This window comes from Rhinichthys klamathensis, unplaced genomic scaffold, assembly GCF_029890125.1.
Source record: "Rhinichthys klamathensis goyatoka isolate OS25496 unplaced genomic scaffold, OSU_Roscu_1.1 h1tg000191l_1, whole genome shotgun sequence".
Lineage (NCBI taxonomy): Eukaryota > Metazoa > Chordata > Actinopteri > Cypriniformes > Leuciscidae > Rhinichthys > Rhinichthys klamathensis.
In genome coordinates, this window is record NW_026606717.1 from 7,053,387 (window position 1) to 7,072,438 (window position 19,052).

The 19,052-nt window shown below is 37.7% G+C and overlaps 1 protein-coding gene across 2 annotated transcripts in view; it reads right to left on the reverse strand.

The window, feature by feature from the left end:
* Window positions 1–812: 812 nt before the first annotated feature.
* dacha (dachshund a) overlaps window positions 813–19,052 on the reverse strand; it is a 168,922-nt gene continuing 150,682 nt past the window's right edge. The window contains exons 8-12 of one of the 2 annotated variants that reach the window (XM_056262249.1): window positions 16,435–16,580; window positions 15,761–15,908; window positions 12,412–12,558; window positions 8,900–8,965; window positions 813–2,249 (exon numbers count right to left, since the gene is read on the reverse strand). In XM_056262249.1, coding sequence (XP_056118224.1) covers window positions 2,212–2,249; window positions 8,900–8,965; window positions 12,412–12,558; window positions 15,761–15,908; window positions 16,435–16,580 — 545 coding nt within the window. In that variant the 3' untranslated portion in view covers window positions 813–2,211. Of the gene's footprint in view, window positions 2,250–8,899; window positions 8,966–12,411; window positions 12,559–15,760; window positions 15,909–16,425; window positions 16,581–19,052 lie in introns of both variants that reach the window. The other variant, XM_056262248.1, reaches the window with a different exon arrangement.

Here is a 19,052-nt window from a genome sequence, read left to right on the forward strand (position 1 = left end):
TGGATTGCTGGGGTGAAATGAGTTTCAGGCTTTTAAAGAGCAAGGCCCATGTGTACATTTAGAAAAACTCTCCGCTTCAAAGAATAAGTTTGATTACCACAACCTCAATCAGGGAAAGATATCATGAAAGTCATTATCATAAAGAACCAGTTCTAAAGATCAACTAATGTTTGTACCATTCAAACTACAGGTTAACTGATATGCTTTTACAATGTTTACAATGACGTTGTTATTACGTATCCACGTAATAACAACGTCAGGATAGCAAACGCTAAAGCATTTACAAGTCTTTATAAACGGGTAAAAACAGATGGGGGAGTACTGTAATACTGTGTTTATAGTAACATCAAATGAACACTTTTTTTTAACTTTTGTCAGTATTTTTATCTAGAGAGAGAGGGGTGTATAATATAATACGGAAATAACTTACATTTAAAGATAGAAATTGATCGTTTTATTCTGCAAGGATGCATTAAATTCAGCAAAAGTGACAGTAAAGACTTTACACTGTTCCCGAAGAAAAGGGGAGGGGGGAGTATCAAGCGTTCCACAAACATATTGCACAGGACAATAATAATAAGAAATGTTCCTTGAGCACCAAATCAACATTTTAGAACGATTTCTGAAGGATCATGTGACACTAAAGACTGGAGAAATATAAACATATTCAATTTAAAATATATTCAAATAGAAAATGTATTTTAATTGTAATAATATTTCACAACATTACTGTTTTTATTGTGCGGCCTTGCTGAACATTTAGACTCATTTTAAAAACAGCTCTGGAAAAAAACTGAGGCAAACCAGGCAAATGTTTCCATCCTAATTTTATTAATCAAAGAAAAGAAAAAAAAACCTACCATGATGTCCATAGGGGTGTTTTTATTCATTGTGGCATGTGCAAGGCTGTGATAAATGTCTGTTGCCATTTTAAAACAAGATTCAACATCATTGATAGCTGCCGATTTGTGATTGCGTTACCTACAGAGTCGCTAGAAATGTTTAAAAATAGATTTGAAGAGGCAGCGTTTTATTTTCAATCGATAAGTGTCATTTTTCATCGTTGTATTTACAAGCATGCTCGCTCTGAATGTGCAGAAGGGTACTTCTCATCTCTTTTGTGTCACTAAAAATGTATCCACGTAATAACAACGTCAGGATAGCAAACGCTAAAGCATTTACAAGTCTTTATAAACGGGTAAAAACAGATGGGGGAGTACTGTAATACTGTGTTTATAGTAACATCAAATGAACACTTTTTTTTAAACTTTTTAAGTTGCAATAGAGAAAACATTTCCGTGGGGCAAAGAAAGACGGCAAAGACGTACAAAGAATGTTGTTTCAAGATCACTTAAGCATCCTTTTCAAATGCTGATTAAAATACAATGGAAAACAACAAACCAGATCATAAAATAAACACCAGAGTAATAAACTTAAGGCAGGGAAACGACAACATGGGAAAAATATTTTTACACTTTCAAAAAAAAAAAAAAAATTAGAAAGAAAAATGTTGATATAGAATCCCTTTCTTAAAAGGCAAAACAACAATTGTAGACAATGTTTATTAAAGAAGCACACGTGTCTTATTTGGAGTCTGTCAGCATAATATTTGTCTAATTTGTCCCTTCATGTAGAGATGCGGTGTGTAAAGTTCTCTACAGACTCGTCAAGACAGTTGTGCTGTTCAGAATCACTGGTGCACAGAATCATGAGGGATCAGCAGATAACACTCAATAATAATAATAATAATAATAATAAACTGGAGATAGGTTTCAGAAGAGGGTGTTGTGTGCTTCACATAAGGAAAGGTAATTCATCAGGTAATGAGATTTTAATCCAGAAAAAAACTTTTTGTTTTTAAATCTCAAAAAAGTGAGGGATGTAGAAGTAGTCAAAACAAGAGAGAAAGACATTTTTTTTTACAATCGGTGTGTGTGGTGTTGAAAGGTCAGCAACAAGCAGGGCTCCAGAAACACTAGTCTCATGAGGACCCAAACGCACTGAACCTCCACAGACACACACACACACACACACACACACACACACATACATATACATACACACTCAAGTCCTGTACAAAGGTTTCAGGTGACTGGTCACCCATACCACTTTTCCACCGGAAAAAAAGCCCCATGAACCCCTCTCTGCATCGCTCCATCCATCTCTGGGTGGAGACGTCTGTCGTGGTTGTGGGACTAAAGATACAAAGCTTCAGTACATGATGGGTGGTTTGGAGTAGGGTCTGTTTTCTGTAATGAAGAGGAAAAAAGCAGTGAATTATTTCAGTCATGACAACTCCAAGTAATTTTGGCATGTTAATGACAATGCTAATGTCTTGGCAGACTAGATCTGCTATGCATGCTGGTGCTTACTACTACAGAGTAAGTAGTACTGCCATTAGATACACACACATGCCTCTGTAAGCGATCTAGACAGGTGGAGCTGGGGGAGGTGGAGGGTTTCCCGAGGTATTCTGATCCTAGCTTAGAGCGAACACTGAATCAGACTATTTAAATGTTGAGCAATCAATCTCATTGGCTGCAGAATCAGCAAAGGCCAATCAGCTTGTTCCACGTGGTAGTGGTAGCTTGCAGATTGCATATAAAAGGACCTATCAACCTGCGCCATCTATAGTTTTTATGAATGAACTATATTACTAGGTCCAATACGATTTTAGAGTTGTGTCTATTAAAAACCAATAACATAAACACACGATTTTAGCACAACTGTGTTAAAATTAATATTCCACCACCCCCGAGAGAATCAAAAGAATCATAATTAAAAGAACAAAGACAATGTCTTTCAACAGCAAAATTGAACACGTTTTCTGAATGAATCATGTTTGCGGTGGCCGTAAAGCACTGGATCAGAGAGAAACAGCTGGTGGTTGAGGGGCAGGAGTGCTGCAGATGCATGTTAATCGAAGAGCTCGCAGCGCACCGTCACACAGGAAGCAGTTCATTAGGACTCGAGTGCTTTTACATGTTCAACATGCTCGTTTCTGCAAGCACCAACAGATGAGCTAATATGTATGCAGGATGTAAACAAAACAGCACAGTTGTCAAGGTACATGGACGACGAGCAAGCGTAAGAGAGGGAGAGCAAGATGTTAAACTGGGCATGTTTACACCCCTCACATAATCTACTGGCCACACCAAATCTGTCCACTTTTAAACTGGACATGGAAAAATGACATTTGTCCGGAGTTATGTGAAAAAGATGCATTGATTGGTGACATTTTCCACAAATTGGGGTTTCCACAGAAGTCTTCACACACTTGAGTATTCAACAATTTTGATATAATTTGGTATATATTTAATTGGAGTAAAAATGAAATCTATTTGAAATGATTCAATTCTATTAGTTTAATTACAAAATTGAATTGCCAAAAATGTCTGTATCTCAGTATGTCAAATATGGTTATTGCATGATTTTCTCCATTAGAGAGAGAGAAAAAAAAGTAACTTCTTTGAATTGGGACACTGGGTGAGTGACTACATTTGAGCCCTTTCTACAAATTACCTTGACGGAATTTCACAAATTATTGCATTTAATGCCTTTGTCAAGCTTTGTCAAACACTGTTACTTACTACAGTTATTGTAAGAAAATTGTGTGCGTGTTTAATAATAATAATAGATTAAAAAAATCATCCATTTGACAAGGTTGTCAGATTTTGGAGCTGACAAGCAGTTATTGGCCAATAATCTCATCGTGGCCAAATATCAGTCAATTTGGGAAAATCTTAATGTATATTAAGTATATTAAAATATAAGTAATAAGTATATGTATATTAAAATCCCACAAATTAAGGTTTTTAAACTGTGAGATCCCATATTTTGGTAGCAGGTGTTCAACTATAAAACAGCTAATATAATATTTTAATTCCTAGAAGTTGACAGTTTCTAAAGTTTAAGCACTGATTTTCACTGATTGTTTGTTGAAAGAATTTCAGGCCCAGTTTTTGTACCCCATTCGTGGAAAGTGCCGGTTAAACTGAGAATTGAAGTGCTTTCTCATGTTCAACCCTCTTTGTTCTTAAGCGTACATGGAGCATGAATACAAAATGTGTTATATAAACATTACATATGACATTCATATAATATATGAACCATTTGCAATGTTTGAATGCCACATTGAGGCCTGCTGGTGCTAAAGGGAGGGAGAGACGCTGGAAGAGATAAATAGAAGGCGGGTATTTCACTTGCTCTGAAATATGAGTTACGAGTAATATCCTGAAGTGCAATTAATTGAGTCCTATGGCTGACAGCAGACTAAATCTGCCATGATGAAGCTGTACCCAGGAGACACCGGAGCAAATAGTTCATACACTTAATACAGAGACCTGACAGAGCAGGACACTATCTGTTTTGTTAAGCGGGAGGTGGGCCAAAATACCAGGATTCAATGCTTTAAGAATATTAATTTCTCTTTTGTGAATGTTGGGTGCTTTCACTGCTAAACTCCATCTAAAAGTATTTTGATCTGCATTTTGCAATTTTTTTTATTTTATGAGCTCATATTATTTGTTAAAATATTTGTAATGAACTTGTGAAAGCAATTTTTTTTAACTCATCTTCTAAATAAAGCACATTTTATATTCAGCATTGAAAAGTATGTTATTCCACATTTGGACAAGATGTGCTTTTCAATGTGCAAACCATTTTCATATTCACATTTTTATATTTTACCTTACTGATTTTTATCTATTAGGTGTTGTAGCCCCAACCTAAAACAGCCAAATATTTAAAGTTGTATTCAAGGCAGCCGTTTAAATATTACATTCTCCTCCTCATATCGGTATTTCAGTAAATGAGTAACTGTTTCCAGCGATGAGGTCAACCCTATGCATCTTTGGCTCTTTTGCCCCACATGTAGAATACTGTAACTAGATGGATGGGGAGGTGAGGGTGGTCCTCCTCTGGGAGCTCCTCCTCACCAACACACTCCATATTTAACACTGCTCCCCTTCCTATACCCACGGTCTCATTTATTCTCTCGAAACACAAACCACTGCCTCATCCTTGATTATTCACACTCGTTATATCACTGCACGATACCAATTAGTGGGTTGAAGAAAGCGTACCACTGGATATGATTGGTATATAGAAGTATAGTGTGTTCAGATAGACCCAAACGAAATCTGCACACTTTCCACGCTGATATTTGGAAAGTGTACGGAATTCTCTGAAATGACGCCCGTTGAGTGTGACTGCAATGTTTCGAGTTCGGTTTGCTCCTTAATTACATTTACACCTCACCTCCCTTCTTCACTCGCTCTCTCCCTCCACCACTCCACACTTCTCTTAATCGGCTTGTAAAATGATGTCACCTTCCTTTGTGTTCAGCAGTTTTCTGTTAGCGCCACTTGTCTTGATTAATCAAAAAAGGCACGGGTCATCGTAATGGCCCAACATAGAGGTGGAACCTGAGAAAGCGCAAAAAGCTTTTAGCCCGACGAGTGGGATCTCGGCAAGGACAATCAAACCTAATGAAATCAGCTGTCACTGCTAAGCTTGCAAAACTGTGAAGTCCGACTTGGGAGAGAAGCACGGGCTAATTAGATTTTTGCCGGCTGTAATGGATAAATGTGGTGAGGTTCGGGAGCTCGGGGAGGGGTGGAGCGGACAACAGACTTCATACACAAACTCCCCAGGTGGGGCGGCTGCCAGACTTTGTAAGCTGATTGCACAGACACCTTTCCTCTTTCGGCTTGATAGAACTTCTAGATAAAGAAGTGTAGAGATAAAGTGATGATCCGTGCATCCGAGAGACGGCGGGATCATTATGATCTTGGGTTTTTTTTCTTCCTGAACAAAGCAAAGCATTCCTTAGCCAACTGATCGGATACGCTCTTCGATAGTTTGTTGTTTACACTGAATAAGTAATCTACGGCCATGACATTTATTGCTGAATATTGCAAAATTAGTCGGTTTAAATAAGAATTTTCATTGCCATCACAATGGATCAATAGTTCAAAGCTCGCTCAACAGAATAATATATTCATTTTACAGCCCTAAACTGAATTATTATATCAACTATATTGAAGATGTTTTTTTCCCCTTTAAGATAAGATATTAAAGTGTAATGCAAGGCTGTTTTTTTCTGTTGTAGTGTGCTGATCACTGATCATGAAGTGCAGAACAGCCTAAAACTGTGTCAGAGCGATTACGGCCCCATCGTAGAGAGGCTAATTTGCACCTCGTATTAGCCTCTACATTATGGGGGAAAGGTCTGATCTTCCCGTTTCCTGGTTCTGCTCATTGCTCTAAAGGTCAGGGGCGTTGTGACGGAGCTCTAACACTAATCCCTGCTGTAACACTCACATTAGTGACGCCTCAACTCAAGGCACAGGCCCCTAAAGCAGGCTATATGGAATTCTACTGGAAGCAGGCCTCGACACTGCAACTAAAATGGTCGCAAATGCGCCAAAATATTGCTAAAGTAGTTTATAACATTTCAGTTGTGTCATTTAAAATGAGCTAGGAACTGGAATTTATAATTAAAGATACATATTAATAACAGAGTTTTGTTGTAACAAATGGTATTCATTCTAAAAAGAAAATCAAACACTCCACAAAAATATTATTTGTCATTGTTTAACAAAGTGGTCTGATCACTGATCTATATAAATGACTGGATTGCTCAAGACATCATAAAAAGTGAAGCCACCACACCGCCATATTGGTACTCCCTAGTATTCCCTCACATTCTATTCAATCAATAGGAAACCATCTGATTTTAATAAGGGAAACATTACCTAACGAGTCAGCGTTTTTATATCTGAAGTCGCAACACAAACATCCTAAACATTTAAATGGTTATTTGTTTAAAGTTGGGAATTTCCCCGGCTTCTTACTTATTAAAAGTTATGTTCATCTTCATTACAGTCGCGAAATATCAAAACAGCTGACGGACATGTATTACAAATGTCAAAATGATTGTTCTGAAATCTAAATATACAGATTTATGCTTCGTAAGGCACAAAAATAAAATTGTATTTGTCACGTACTGTTCACCGTAGTTATGTAATTTATATTGTTATATAGGCCTAATACTGTTTTTATTCGTACAGTAACACACTGTACAGTAAATGATTCAACAGGTTTTTTTATTAACCCTTTAGAACCTGAAGCTAAAATAGGTGTTTTTCACACATTTTGATTTTTTGACTGTAAAATTCTAAAATAATGTGCTATCTTCATGTGCAAGGTGTCATCTTTTTCAGAAAAAGATTAGCTTTCAAAAATTACAGTTATTGACCATTATTGTGTGTGGTGAGTTTGTAAATAGAATTTAAATAGACAAAAATTTAAAAAAACGAGAATACATTTTCTGATTTTTATTTAGATAAAAACAGCATGTTTAGTTATTTATTTAGATTTACAGCATGTATTTGGAAAGCAGTAAAGATAACGACTTAAACGTTGGTATATACAAATAACAAATTCATATGCAAACTGAACGCAATGAGCAATCCAGTTATTTATACAGATCGGTGGGTCTGACTGTAAAAGACAATATTGCAATGATTTTGCGTTCTCTCACAAAAGTTTTGCATTTCCTAGAGAAACTTTGTGTTCACTCACACGTCTATTTAGGGGATCCATAATGTTGAATTCATTGCAAGGGAAACTTTAGTACTCAGGCCACCCCTCTCTCCACCGGCCAGAAATATTCTAACAAAAAAAGGGACCTTTATATTGGCCCCATTAGGCCTGATTGTAAGTGTTTGAAAGTGCAGCAAAACGGATCTCTGTAAGATTTCAAGATCAGTGCTTCTCGGTTGGTGAGTCGCGATTGTTACTTTTGTACAATAAAAAAAATACAGGTTTGTGTGTGCAAAACAACTGATCTAGTTTCAAGAGCGTTTTCTTGAGTCATGAGTTACTTGACGTCTCACAAGATTTGACAACAGCATGCTCTATTCTGTCTCCAGATGTCGGCCAACAAAATAACAATTGATGTATTTCTCAGTCTAGTCTAAGGCTGCCTGTCTTTGATCTGCAGGTTTTGTAGATCTGACCTGGAGTTGAAAGTTACAGACTTTGAAACATTAGATGGGCCACAGATTTAGGGTGAAGTAGTGTCTGATTCAACCCGAGAAACCTACAATCACCCGGGGATGACCCCTTTACACTGCGAATGAACCCTGGTGCCGCCCCAAAGAAGAAGAGAAAAAAAAAAGATCTACTCTGCAAACGCTTCAGCAGTGCTCTGTTACAGAGCCGCTGTCAAAGCCAGAAGAAAAATGGAAGTCTCTTTATTTGCAGACTGTGAAATTGGCTATATAGGGGGAAAACATTTTGCTCATTTTCAGTGGAGCACTTTGCAGCCCATTTCCACTGCATCTTCTGTAAACATATGTATTTATTCACCTTCCCCCAGCCCCACATTTCAATAAGATGTACGGCAGCGGGTCTTTAATTCGCCGTCAGACGTGTTGATAATAGGTCCCATTTATCAAACACAACTTTTGGCCAGATTTGGGAGGCTAGCTTGGAGGGAAGGAGGGAAAGACAGATGGAACAGGGATAAGAATGAAACTGTATGAGTGTGTGCAGAAGCGCTGTAAAGCACAAATAGATCTCGGGGAACGGAAGCGTGAAAGGCACATGAAAACATCAGTTTGTAATCTCACTCCTGAAAGAGTTGGACATCTTCAAAGGGACCCAATGAGATGCAAGGCAAGTTCAGGGATTTACTCTGGTAGTTTTGCTGGGATTCGGCCCCAGGAGACGGGGGGCCTCTGGACCATATGTACAGCACATGGCTGGTTGCATCTTCTCAGCTGTGCCCATTTTTAGTTTTCATTCAAACACCAAATGACTCATGTCAGGTCTTTATTTCGAGTTTTGTAGTTATACATGTAGTTTAAATCCAGTATGTGTAACTTCTTACCTTGTACAGCTGAGTTCTCCTGCTGGTTGCCATTATGTTCAGACTTCACCTCTGGTATCACTGCCTCTAAAACAGTAAAGCATGCCATTGTCTCAAATACATATATTTACAAAAATTATATAATTATACATTATGGATAAAGTTGCACCATCTGACATTTTACAACCCACTAGATTTATTGACCTTGATACAAAATCACGAGGGTCTTCTTGAGTCCTCTTAGAGGAAATATTTTAAGTTTTATTTTTTTCTGCATGTTTCTGTACATTGGTTGTACCACATGACTTTGATTTGGTGTTCAAAATTTCAAATATTTCAGAGCTTCACAGCTATTTTTTATGGATTAAAAAACTAAAGATTTTTTTTTTATCTTTACTTTATGCTCCCCAAAAATATAAACATGAATTTTGAAAATGATAAAGCCCATATTTATACATTTAAAAGTGGGGCATCATGTCATTGGACTTAAAGTAAACATGAAAAAGCGTTGGCGACCCATTTTGATTCTGTAATACTACATATTATTGAGTGAAACCTGATATTCAGCAAGAACAAAATGTAGGTTGATTTTATCCATTAGGAATTAATTAGATGGTGAAAGAAATCAGAGGTGGAAAAAATTAAATATTAAAAATGCAATACTATTCAAGTTTTGGGTGACTTTTTTTTGTGTACAAAAAAAATTATACTTCTATTCAGCAAGGTCGCATTAAATTGATCAAAATTGACAGTAAACACATTTATAATGTTACAACAGATTTCTTTTAAAACATTTCATGGTTTCTACAAAAGAATATTAAGCACAACTGTTTTCAACATTTATAATAATAAGAAATGTTTCTTGAGCATAAAATCAGCATATTAGAATGATTTCTGAAGGGTCATGTGACACTAAATACTGGAGTAATGATGCTGAAAACTCAGCTTTGATCACAGGAATAAATTCATTTCAATTTTAAAGAGAATTCAATATTCAAATAAAGTTATTTTAGATTGTGATAATATTTCACAATATTACAATTTTTACTGTATTTTTTTTTTTATCAAATAAATGCAGCCTTGGTGAGCATGGACTTTTTAAAAACATTACCAACCCCAAACCTTTGAATGGTAGTGCGTATTAGTAAATATGTTACGTAAATTGATTTTTTTATTTTTTTTATTTCATGTTGTCTACCTAGTTCAGTTTAGTTGAACTGCATTTGGAAATAATCTCCACAACAAAGGCAGCGTCGCACGGATAAACAAACGAGGAAGTAGTGTTATCTGAGGAGAGATGTGACGTAACAGCAGACGTACACAATAGGGATCTTTTTCTAGTATTGCCCGCAGATGAAAGGCAAAAACAAAAGGCATTTCTCCTAATGAATTCCCGTCTAATCAGCCTTGGCCTAATAATTGCCCCAGCACTCAAGAAAATACTTGCAGATGTCTTGAATGTTTTTGTTTTTTTCTCTCGATTCAAATTCTGCTTCTGTTAAGATATTCACAATTAAACAAGTGTAATCAAAACAAACAGCAAGCGATTAGGTAATGGTTTGGCCTTGATAAGTGCGTGCATTTAAAGCGTTTATGATAAACATCAGACTCCATTTCCTCAGCTGAGATTATGACGCTAATGCATCGCTAATAGTTATGACTGAGACGGAAATACCAATATCAGCACCAATTAACAAAATATGAGAAAGAACATAAGGTCGAATGAAATATTGATGGACAAACAGATAAAAGATCTGAATAGGCAGATCCTAAAAGATAGTGTGAGAGAGTATCACAGGATAGACTGTAAAGAGGCCCATGTCTGTGTATGTTACACCATGTCCAAACAAGGTGTGACACGAGTTTCCAGTATTAAGTCAATATTCTGTTGTCAATGAAAGCAACAATCACAGCCAAATATAACACGTGGTTTTTAAGAAAATGTACTGAACATTGACCACCCCCTTTTTCAGTGATTCTGGAAGTATTCATTAATTTCTCCATACATAGTTCTTGAGGACATATATATATATATATTTATTTATAAGCCTTAAACCAAACCAAAAAGCATATAAGAAAATATGAAAAAGAGAATGGTAGAAAACAGGGCTTGACATTAACTTTTTTGCTCACCAGCCACTGTGACTAGTGGTTTTCCAAAGTTACTAGCCACTAAGCATTTTCACTGTCCACGATTATGACATTGATACCATGAGAAGAAACTGCCATAAATATATATTTAAAATAATCTCATAATTTGGCAGCAGGTATATTAGGCTGCTGTCACTTTAAGACCTGACGCACAGATCCATTATACTGTTACACATGCGTTTTCTTTCTCAACTGTTTACGTTCACTTAAAACATAACTAACTGTGTTTACGTGAATACTCACCAAGTGTAGACATTTTGTGTGTATTTGACTGTTTAAGCGCAATAAGCAGTGAAAAAGAACTCAATTTAGTGTACTTGGTGCGTGCACTTTGGCTGTGAGCACAAAATCTGCGGGAATGAGTAAAATGATGCGCACCAGCGCAATCCTACACCGAAATTCAAGCCCTGTAACAGCAACAATATTCATCTGAAGCAAATGAAAGGACTGAGTGAGGGGAGGCGGGTTTGTGTAACTCGCTGTCGGAGAGAAGAGAGATGAGAAAGCGCAGCTGGTATCGTGTATCAGTTCTGCGGAAAATGAGTAATGGAAGCATTTCAGATATTTCGGTATCGATATGTATCGAAAAATCTATATTTTTGACCACATTACATTGCACTTAGTTTATTTCAGATGCCTTTTTAAAAGGCCGCAATTGAAAAATGTGTATATTATATATAACATTCAACCCACCAAAGTGGCTAGTAGGAGTGCCTGCGTTACACACAACTGCTGAAATCCATCCGCATTTGGTGGGGTGGTGAGTGTTTATGTCAAGCCCTGGTAGAAAACCTAAATTCATATATGTGGGATGGCTACTTAATCCATAAAGCATTGATAACTGAACTAAATCTCAAACAACTGTACCATATAGTCCACTGAATGAAAGTCATTCATTAAAAACAATATATTTGAAGTTTATTTTTTAAATATGTAAATGTATAAGTGAAGGGAAACTGTCTTAAATTGACATTTGCAATGCTTCATGGGAGTGGGCGGCCACTGCTGAGCTCTTTTGGCATGGTTCTCATTTCCATGATAACAGTGACTTCTTTGATTGGTGGATCTTTCTTTCAGGCTTATGTGTAGTATGTTTTGTTTTTTCACCTGGACAATTAAATGCTGTCCAAGATTCCAACAATATTCGTAATATAATGTTTTATTGTGAATATTGTAATAGGCCTATGTTAAAACCAAACAAGTGTTTTAGCAAATATCATTGATTAACCATTTTGAGCCCATGGTAGAAAGAATTGAGACTTTTACTTCAGGAATTTTTTTAACCTGTTGATCTCATAACTATATGGAGCTGGATTTTGGACCAATTAGATTTCACTGTGGGCTTGTCATTTATTGTGTCAAATCAAAAAGCAGAAGCCCACCGTTGAGACTCATGCGGAGACTCTCAGGAGATGTGGCCTGTTTGAGAGCCTGTTCCACCTGCTCTCTCCTCTTGGACTCAAACTCCAGAGCCTCCTGCAGTTTCCTCTTTGCCTTCTTTTCCTTCTTCAGACGCTTCTGTATAGTGGCTGAGGGAGACAAGAGAGAGGTTTGAACAAACATTCAAACGTAAAACACTTCGCTCGTTCAGCATGGTGTCTGAAAACACAAGGAGACGCCAGTGCAGACTCTCATTCACACATTAGAGACTTGAAAGTGCTCATTAGCACTAGCAAAACAAAAACATATGGTGCGCTACGTGCAACAACTTCCAGAAAGGATATGTAAAATTGCAAGGTTTTTAGATGTTCAAAGTAATAAACTAATGGAAATATGGCCTAGTTAGTGGTGTTTGCTAGGGCATTACTATTAGTATTACTCATATTCACTAACTCTACACTCTTAAAAAATAAAGGTTTTCCATAGCGATGCCATAGAAGAACCATTTTTGGTTCTCCAAAGAACCTTTCAGTTCTTAAAGGGATAGTTCACCCAAAAATGAAAATTCTGTCATTTAATTACTCACCCTTTTTTGTTTTACAATCTATTTATGAATTTTTTTGAGGTGAGAAAGTGTCAGTTTCGTAGCTGTCAATGGAGGGACAGAAAGCTCTCAGATTTCATCAAAAAGATCTTCATTTGTGTTCCAATGATGAATGAAAGTCTTACGGCTTTGGAACGACATGAGGGTGAGTAATTAATGACAGAATTCCCTTTTAAAAGAACCTTTTTTTTTTGTCTTGTGAAGAACATTTTAATAATCTGAAGAGCTGGTTTTCAAGGTTCTTCATGAAACCATTGATGCCAATAGAAAACCTTTATTTTTAAGAGTCTAAGTACGAGTAATCTTACAAGCACTACTAATAAAATAAGTTTAACCTACCAATTCACATTTATAAGACAACACAACATCTGTACACACACCCAAACGCCAACACATGTTCACACAGCACAATGTTTTCACACAACACGATCTCTGAATATGTGCAAACATAATCAACTCTGTGTATATGTGGATTCACAGCAATTAACAGCCTTTTGAAACACTCAGACTCTGGCAGAAGACCTTTAAACAAGCTCCCGGCATGTTCGCTCGCTTACAGCATTAAATGTATGTCCCTTCCTCCTCGCACCTCTAATTACTTGCCTTTGATTGGCCAAATCATCCACCACATAACAGTGCGCATTAAAATAACATGAAATGCTGTAACAGCCATGGCTAATAAATTATTGAGGTGTTTGTACATATTGTCAGAGTTGTTATCCAGCTGAATAATTGGCTTAATTTCTTGGCGCAAACGACGGGAGTTGAATTGGCAGTAAATCCACTAGTGACACGGTTTGGTTGCGATGTAAGGAGAGTATTGGCGGCACACACTCTGAGCTTTTTCTGAGTGTTCGTCATGCGTTAATGTGTTTACTAAAAGAAAATGATGATGATGATGATCGTAAGACCAATGAATTTCCATGACTTTAAGTGAATAAGTGAATACAGGATAAAACTTAATTTAAAATGATTTCATAAAATCATTTTAAAGATGATTTTACACACTATTATTAATGAATACACACAATTAATTATTACTATTTAATTATTATAAATATTTATTATAATTACATAAATTATGATAAATTATAAGATATTTACTTAAAATAAGTCATATAATTACTATAGAAACTTCCATCAATTTTCCATCATTTTTTTTACGATTTCTTTGACTGTGGGAACTCTGGACCTAAAATATAACTATTATATTAAGTAGTACACTGAACAAAATTATGAACGCAACACTTTTGCTTTTGCCCCCATTTTTCATGAGCTGAACTCAAAGATCTAAGACTTTTTCTATGTACACAAAAGGCCTATTTCTCTCAAATATTTGTTCACAAATCTGTCTAAATCTGTGTTAGTGAGCACTTCTCCTTTGCCAAGATAATCCATCCACCTCACAGGTGCTGATTAGACAGCATGATTATTGCACAGGTGTGCCTTAGGCTGGCCACAATAAAAGGCCACTCTAAAATGTGCAGTTTTACTGTATTGGGGGGCTTCGCCGATCCAGAGCATCCCAAACACATTCATTCATTCTGACTGCAGGAATGTCCACCAGAGCTGTTGCCCGTGAATTGAATGTTCATTTCTCTACCATAAGCCGTCTCCAAAGGCGTTTTAGAGAATTTGGCAGTACATCCAACCGGCCTCACAACCGCAGACCACGTGTAACCACACCAGCCCAGGACCTCCACATCCAGCATCTTCACCTCCAAGATCATCTGAGACCAGCCACCCGGACAGCTGCTGCAACAATCGGTTTGCAGAACCAAAGAATTTCTGCACAAACTGTCAGAAACCGTCTCAGGGAAGCTCATCTGCATGCTCGTCGTCCTCATCGGGGTCTCGACCTGACTGCAGTTCGGCATCGTAACCGACTTGAGTGGGCAAATGCTCACATTCGATGGCGTCTGGCACTTTGGAGAGGTGTTCTCTTCACGAATGAATCCCGGTTTTCACTGTACAGGGCAGATGGCAGACAGCGTGTATGGCGTCGTGTGGGTGAGCGGTTTACTGATGTCAACCTTGTGGATCGAGTGGCCCATGGTGGCGGTGGGGTTATGGTATGGGCAGGCGTATGTTATGGACAACGAACACAGGTGCATTTTATTGAGGGCATTTTGAATGCACAGAGATACCGTGACGAGATCCTGAGGCCCATTGTTGTGCCATTCATCCACGACCATCACCTCATGTTGCAGCATGATAATGCACGGCCCCATGTTGCAAGGATCTGTACACAATTCCTGGAAGCTGAAAACATCCCAGTTCTTGCATGGCCAGCATACTCACCGCACAGCAACTTCGCTCAGCCATTGAAGAGGAGTGGACCAACATTCCACAGGCCACAATCAACAACCTGATCAACTCTGTGAACGAGATGCGTTGCCCTGTGTGAGGCAAATGGTGGTCACACCAGATACTGACTGGTTTTCGCCAGTGTTTTAGTTTTATAAACGTGTTGCGTTTATAATTTTGTTCAGTGTATATAGTGTAAATAATTTTTTTTGCAGTTTTAAATAAAACAAAGATTATTGTAGTGCATTTTGCAAGAAAATGCTTTCTACTTCAAAATGTCACATTTAATTCAATGTCTTAGTTGTCTCCTCTTTGTAATTAATTTACTAGGAATTTCTGAGTGAAAATTGTTACACCAAATGTATTTCAGCGTATGACGATGATAGTTGAATTATGAAGCAGCCTAACGTCCTCCAGTTTAATCAGGAGTGTGTACGTACCTCGGCTGTGCAGTTCAGAGGTGAGCTGTCTCTCCAGACTCTCTCTCATCTCTCTTTCTCTGTACAGCTCCATCTTTAACTCCTTGCGCTCCTGTTGCACGTGTTTCTCCTGCACACGGGCATTATCCACAGCCACCTTCAGAAGCCCCTGAGCCGCCAACAGAACACAAGACACAGTCGATTTTAATACACAGATAAACATCCAGTTACCTTATGCAACATGCATACTGTATATACTTTAAAGTAGTGGTTCTCAACCAAGGGGCCAGGGCCCATTAGGGGTCCTCAGCAAACTTCCAAAGGGGTTGCAGGATAACTTAATTGTAACACAACTTACAATCAAGATGTAAACTGAAATCATATTTCTTTTTCCCCTCCTTAATGTCGTTTTTACTGAAGAACATATTGTTTTATTAAACTTCCGGAATCACAAAATTAATTGTGGTCAAACAATCTACCTATATTGACTCTCCCAGTTTTTGTTAATAAGGTTTTATACTTATAAACCCATCCATAAGCTTTTGAAGCTATACAAAGGATTTGTGTGAGGAACACACTGAAATTTAAGTCATTCACTGGCAATCTTGTCAGACATGGTTCAGTATGAACTGACTTAATTTTGGACTGAACAATTCCTTACGAACATACGCAAACAAAACACACACTGGATGTACCTGGATGTTAGTGAGCAATGTCTCCACTGAAGAGAGGCCATCTGCAAACAGGAAGGGGGCGGGGAAGCCTGGAGGAAGAGTCTGAGTGCCCAGAGGAAGCTTCTCGAACCCTGGCTTCTGCATGGGCAAAGCTAACTGAGCCTCATCTGGCAAAACACAGAACATAATATATGTTGTGAATAGTCACGCCAGTGATTTTATGACTGTCGACATTAACATGTTAACACATGTACCTAATTAAATTTGATATTTTAATGCATGATTAAAGCATTTACAAATTACATTTAATTTATTATTATTCAGTTTGGCATCATAACTGTTTTGCCGAATTTTTAGAGCAGGATGACTAAAAGATGATATATATGATATCATAGAATTTAATTTAAAGCTGGTAAACAACAATTATAAATTAATACCCATTTATTGTACATAATATTTACTAAATTAGAAATAAATTAGTTAAAAATGAAACATGAACATTTTTTTATTGGAATGTGATAAAAAAAACCTCTAAAATAAACAGATGAATTTTTTTAAATAGCAACTTCTTGATTCTGTAATCTTATAGTATTTTTCAAAAATAAAGAAATTGTTAAAAGTAAAGGAAGTAAACACTATAACCAACAGTAATCTGGAAAAAGGCAAACGTTATAAAACTTTTGTATATCATTACATTTTTTTTAACAATAAAAAATCATTTATTAACAAAATGTATATACTGATGTGTACATTTTATCTATTTATCGGTTGACTACTACACTGTAAGAACTCTTTTTGAGGTTGTAAATAAAACAGACACTTAAGTACGTTTTTTGTTTACGAACAGATTCTCAAATATTCCCCCCTCTCTACCATTGGCCAAACACATAGTTCCACCCCCAAACTCACACCATTGGTTGAGCTGTTGCTGTGTTGGTCCGATCCCTCAAACAGGGCAATCTTTTAAAGGGATACTCCACTTTTTTTGGAAATAGGCTCATTTTACAACTCCCCCAGAGTTAAAGTTTCTAATCAAGAAACTTTACTGCCGTAGCATGAGAGCAGCAGGCGTAATGATATGACGCAGCGCCTGAAAATAGTTCCGTTTTGTTGACGGAAGGTAGCCTATTTTCAGGCGCTGCGTCATATCATTACGCCTGCTGCTCTCATGGTACGGCAGTAAAGTTTCTTGATTATTACGCAGGAATGAGAGTATAGTTCCTAGCCATATCAGCCTAGAAAATCGCAACTTTACATTTTCCGTCGGTCTTAGTGCAAGATGTAACTACAGAAGAGTCAAGTTTTAAATAGGAAAAATATCGAAACTCTTTGGTCATTTTTTTTTTTGAAATGCTAATGGTCTTGTCCACTTCAATGATGTATGCTAAGCTATGCTAAAAGTGGTACCGCCAGAACCGGAGATCGGCTGAATGGATTCAAAAACGGTAAAACTCCAAAAAAGTTCCAAAAAAAGTGGAATATCCCTTTAATGTTGCCAGTTATAAATCAACCTACAAATTGCCCACTTAGTCTACATAACAAACTGGGATAGAAGAATGCACTTTAATCTCAAAAAAAGATACTTCACCTTAAAGTGAGTTACATACAGCATACACATTTTTTTCAAAGAGGATGAACTGGCTACGATCAAAGCGAGACTGTACACTCAGAACCAGTAAATGCGAATATCACTCAGCGGGGAAAATATAAACCGAGTGAGCACTTTGCCGTGTATTTCTGATGAAACAGAAAGCTGCTGTGTCTAAACCTCCATATAGTTGTTAATCTCTTATTTTCACACACACAATCCATATTTTACCCACAAGCCCCATAGGCAACTCCTCCCACCCACAGTGCCAGGCCACAAACTATAGCCCCACTGCACCAGCAATAACAAATAGAACTGAATAAGAAAGAGCGCGAGCAGTCATGATTCACCCCGGCTAATCTGGCCAGGGCCTCTCTCAGCGCACGTTGACACGGCCCGTCCAGGGCTCCCTACGCAAGACAAATAGGACGGCTGGGGTGGGAATTGTGATGACAGTGTATCACGGGTCACATCGATTTCCCTGCCGCACGCTCTCCCGCGCCCCACCAGATAACCCTGCACTGCTTTCTGCCCATTGTTCATACCCCACCTGTCCCACCAGCTATAAATTTTCCCCCTTCCTTACTCGCCACTGCAAAGGGCATTAAAGAAGAGAGGAGCCGAGAGAAAGAGGGGAAGAATTCGCCCTCCTCCTCCTCTCCTTACAGGTTGACAGTGTGTGATTAAGTTTTTGGTGCCGGCTGAAAGTGGCGAGCAGATGAAGGTCACACAGATAGAGTGTGAAGAGGAAAGCGTGCGAGAGGAAGAAGGATAGGGTGAGAAAAGGGGTGAGCGGAAGGGGACGCTGGAGAGAGAGGTGTGAGGTGAACTGTGAGATAAAGCTGGAGGTGAAGACCGCAGAAATGTTTAAAAGCGCAAGAGGGTGTGTGTTTATCAGTCACGGGCCGTGCATCTGTTCCCTGTGTTCAATTACAGACAATGTAGGCTTTAAAGTCAACATGTACATTTGGATTGTATGTTTCTGGTCTTATTGTGTACGATTCATCACTGCACATTATTCCAAAGAAAAATATGTCTTCATAATCATTCA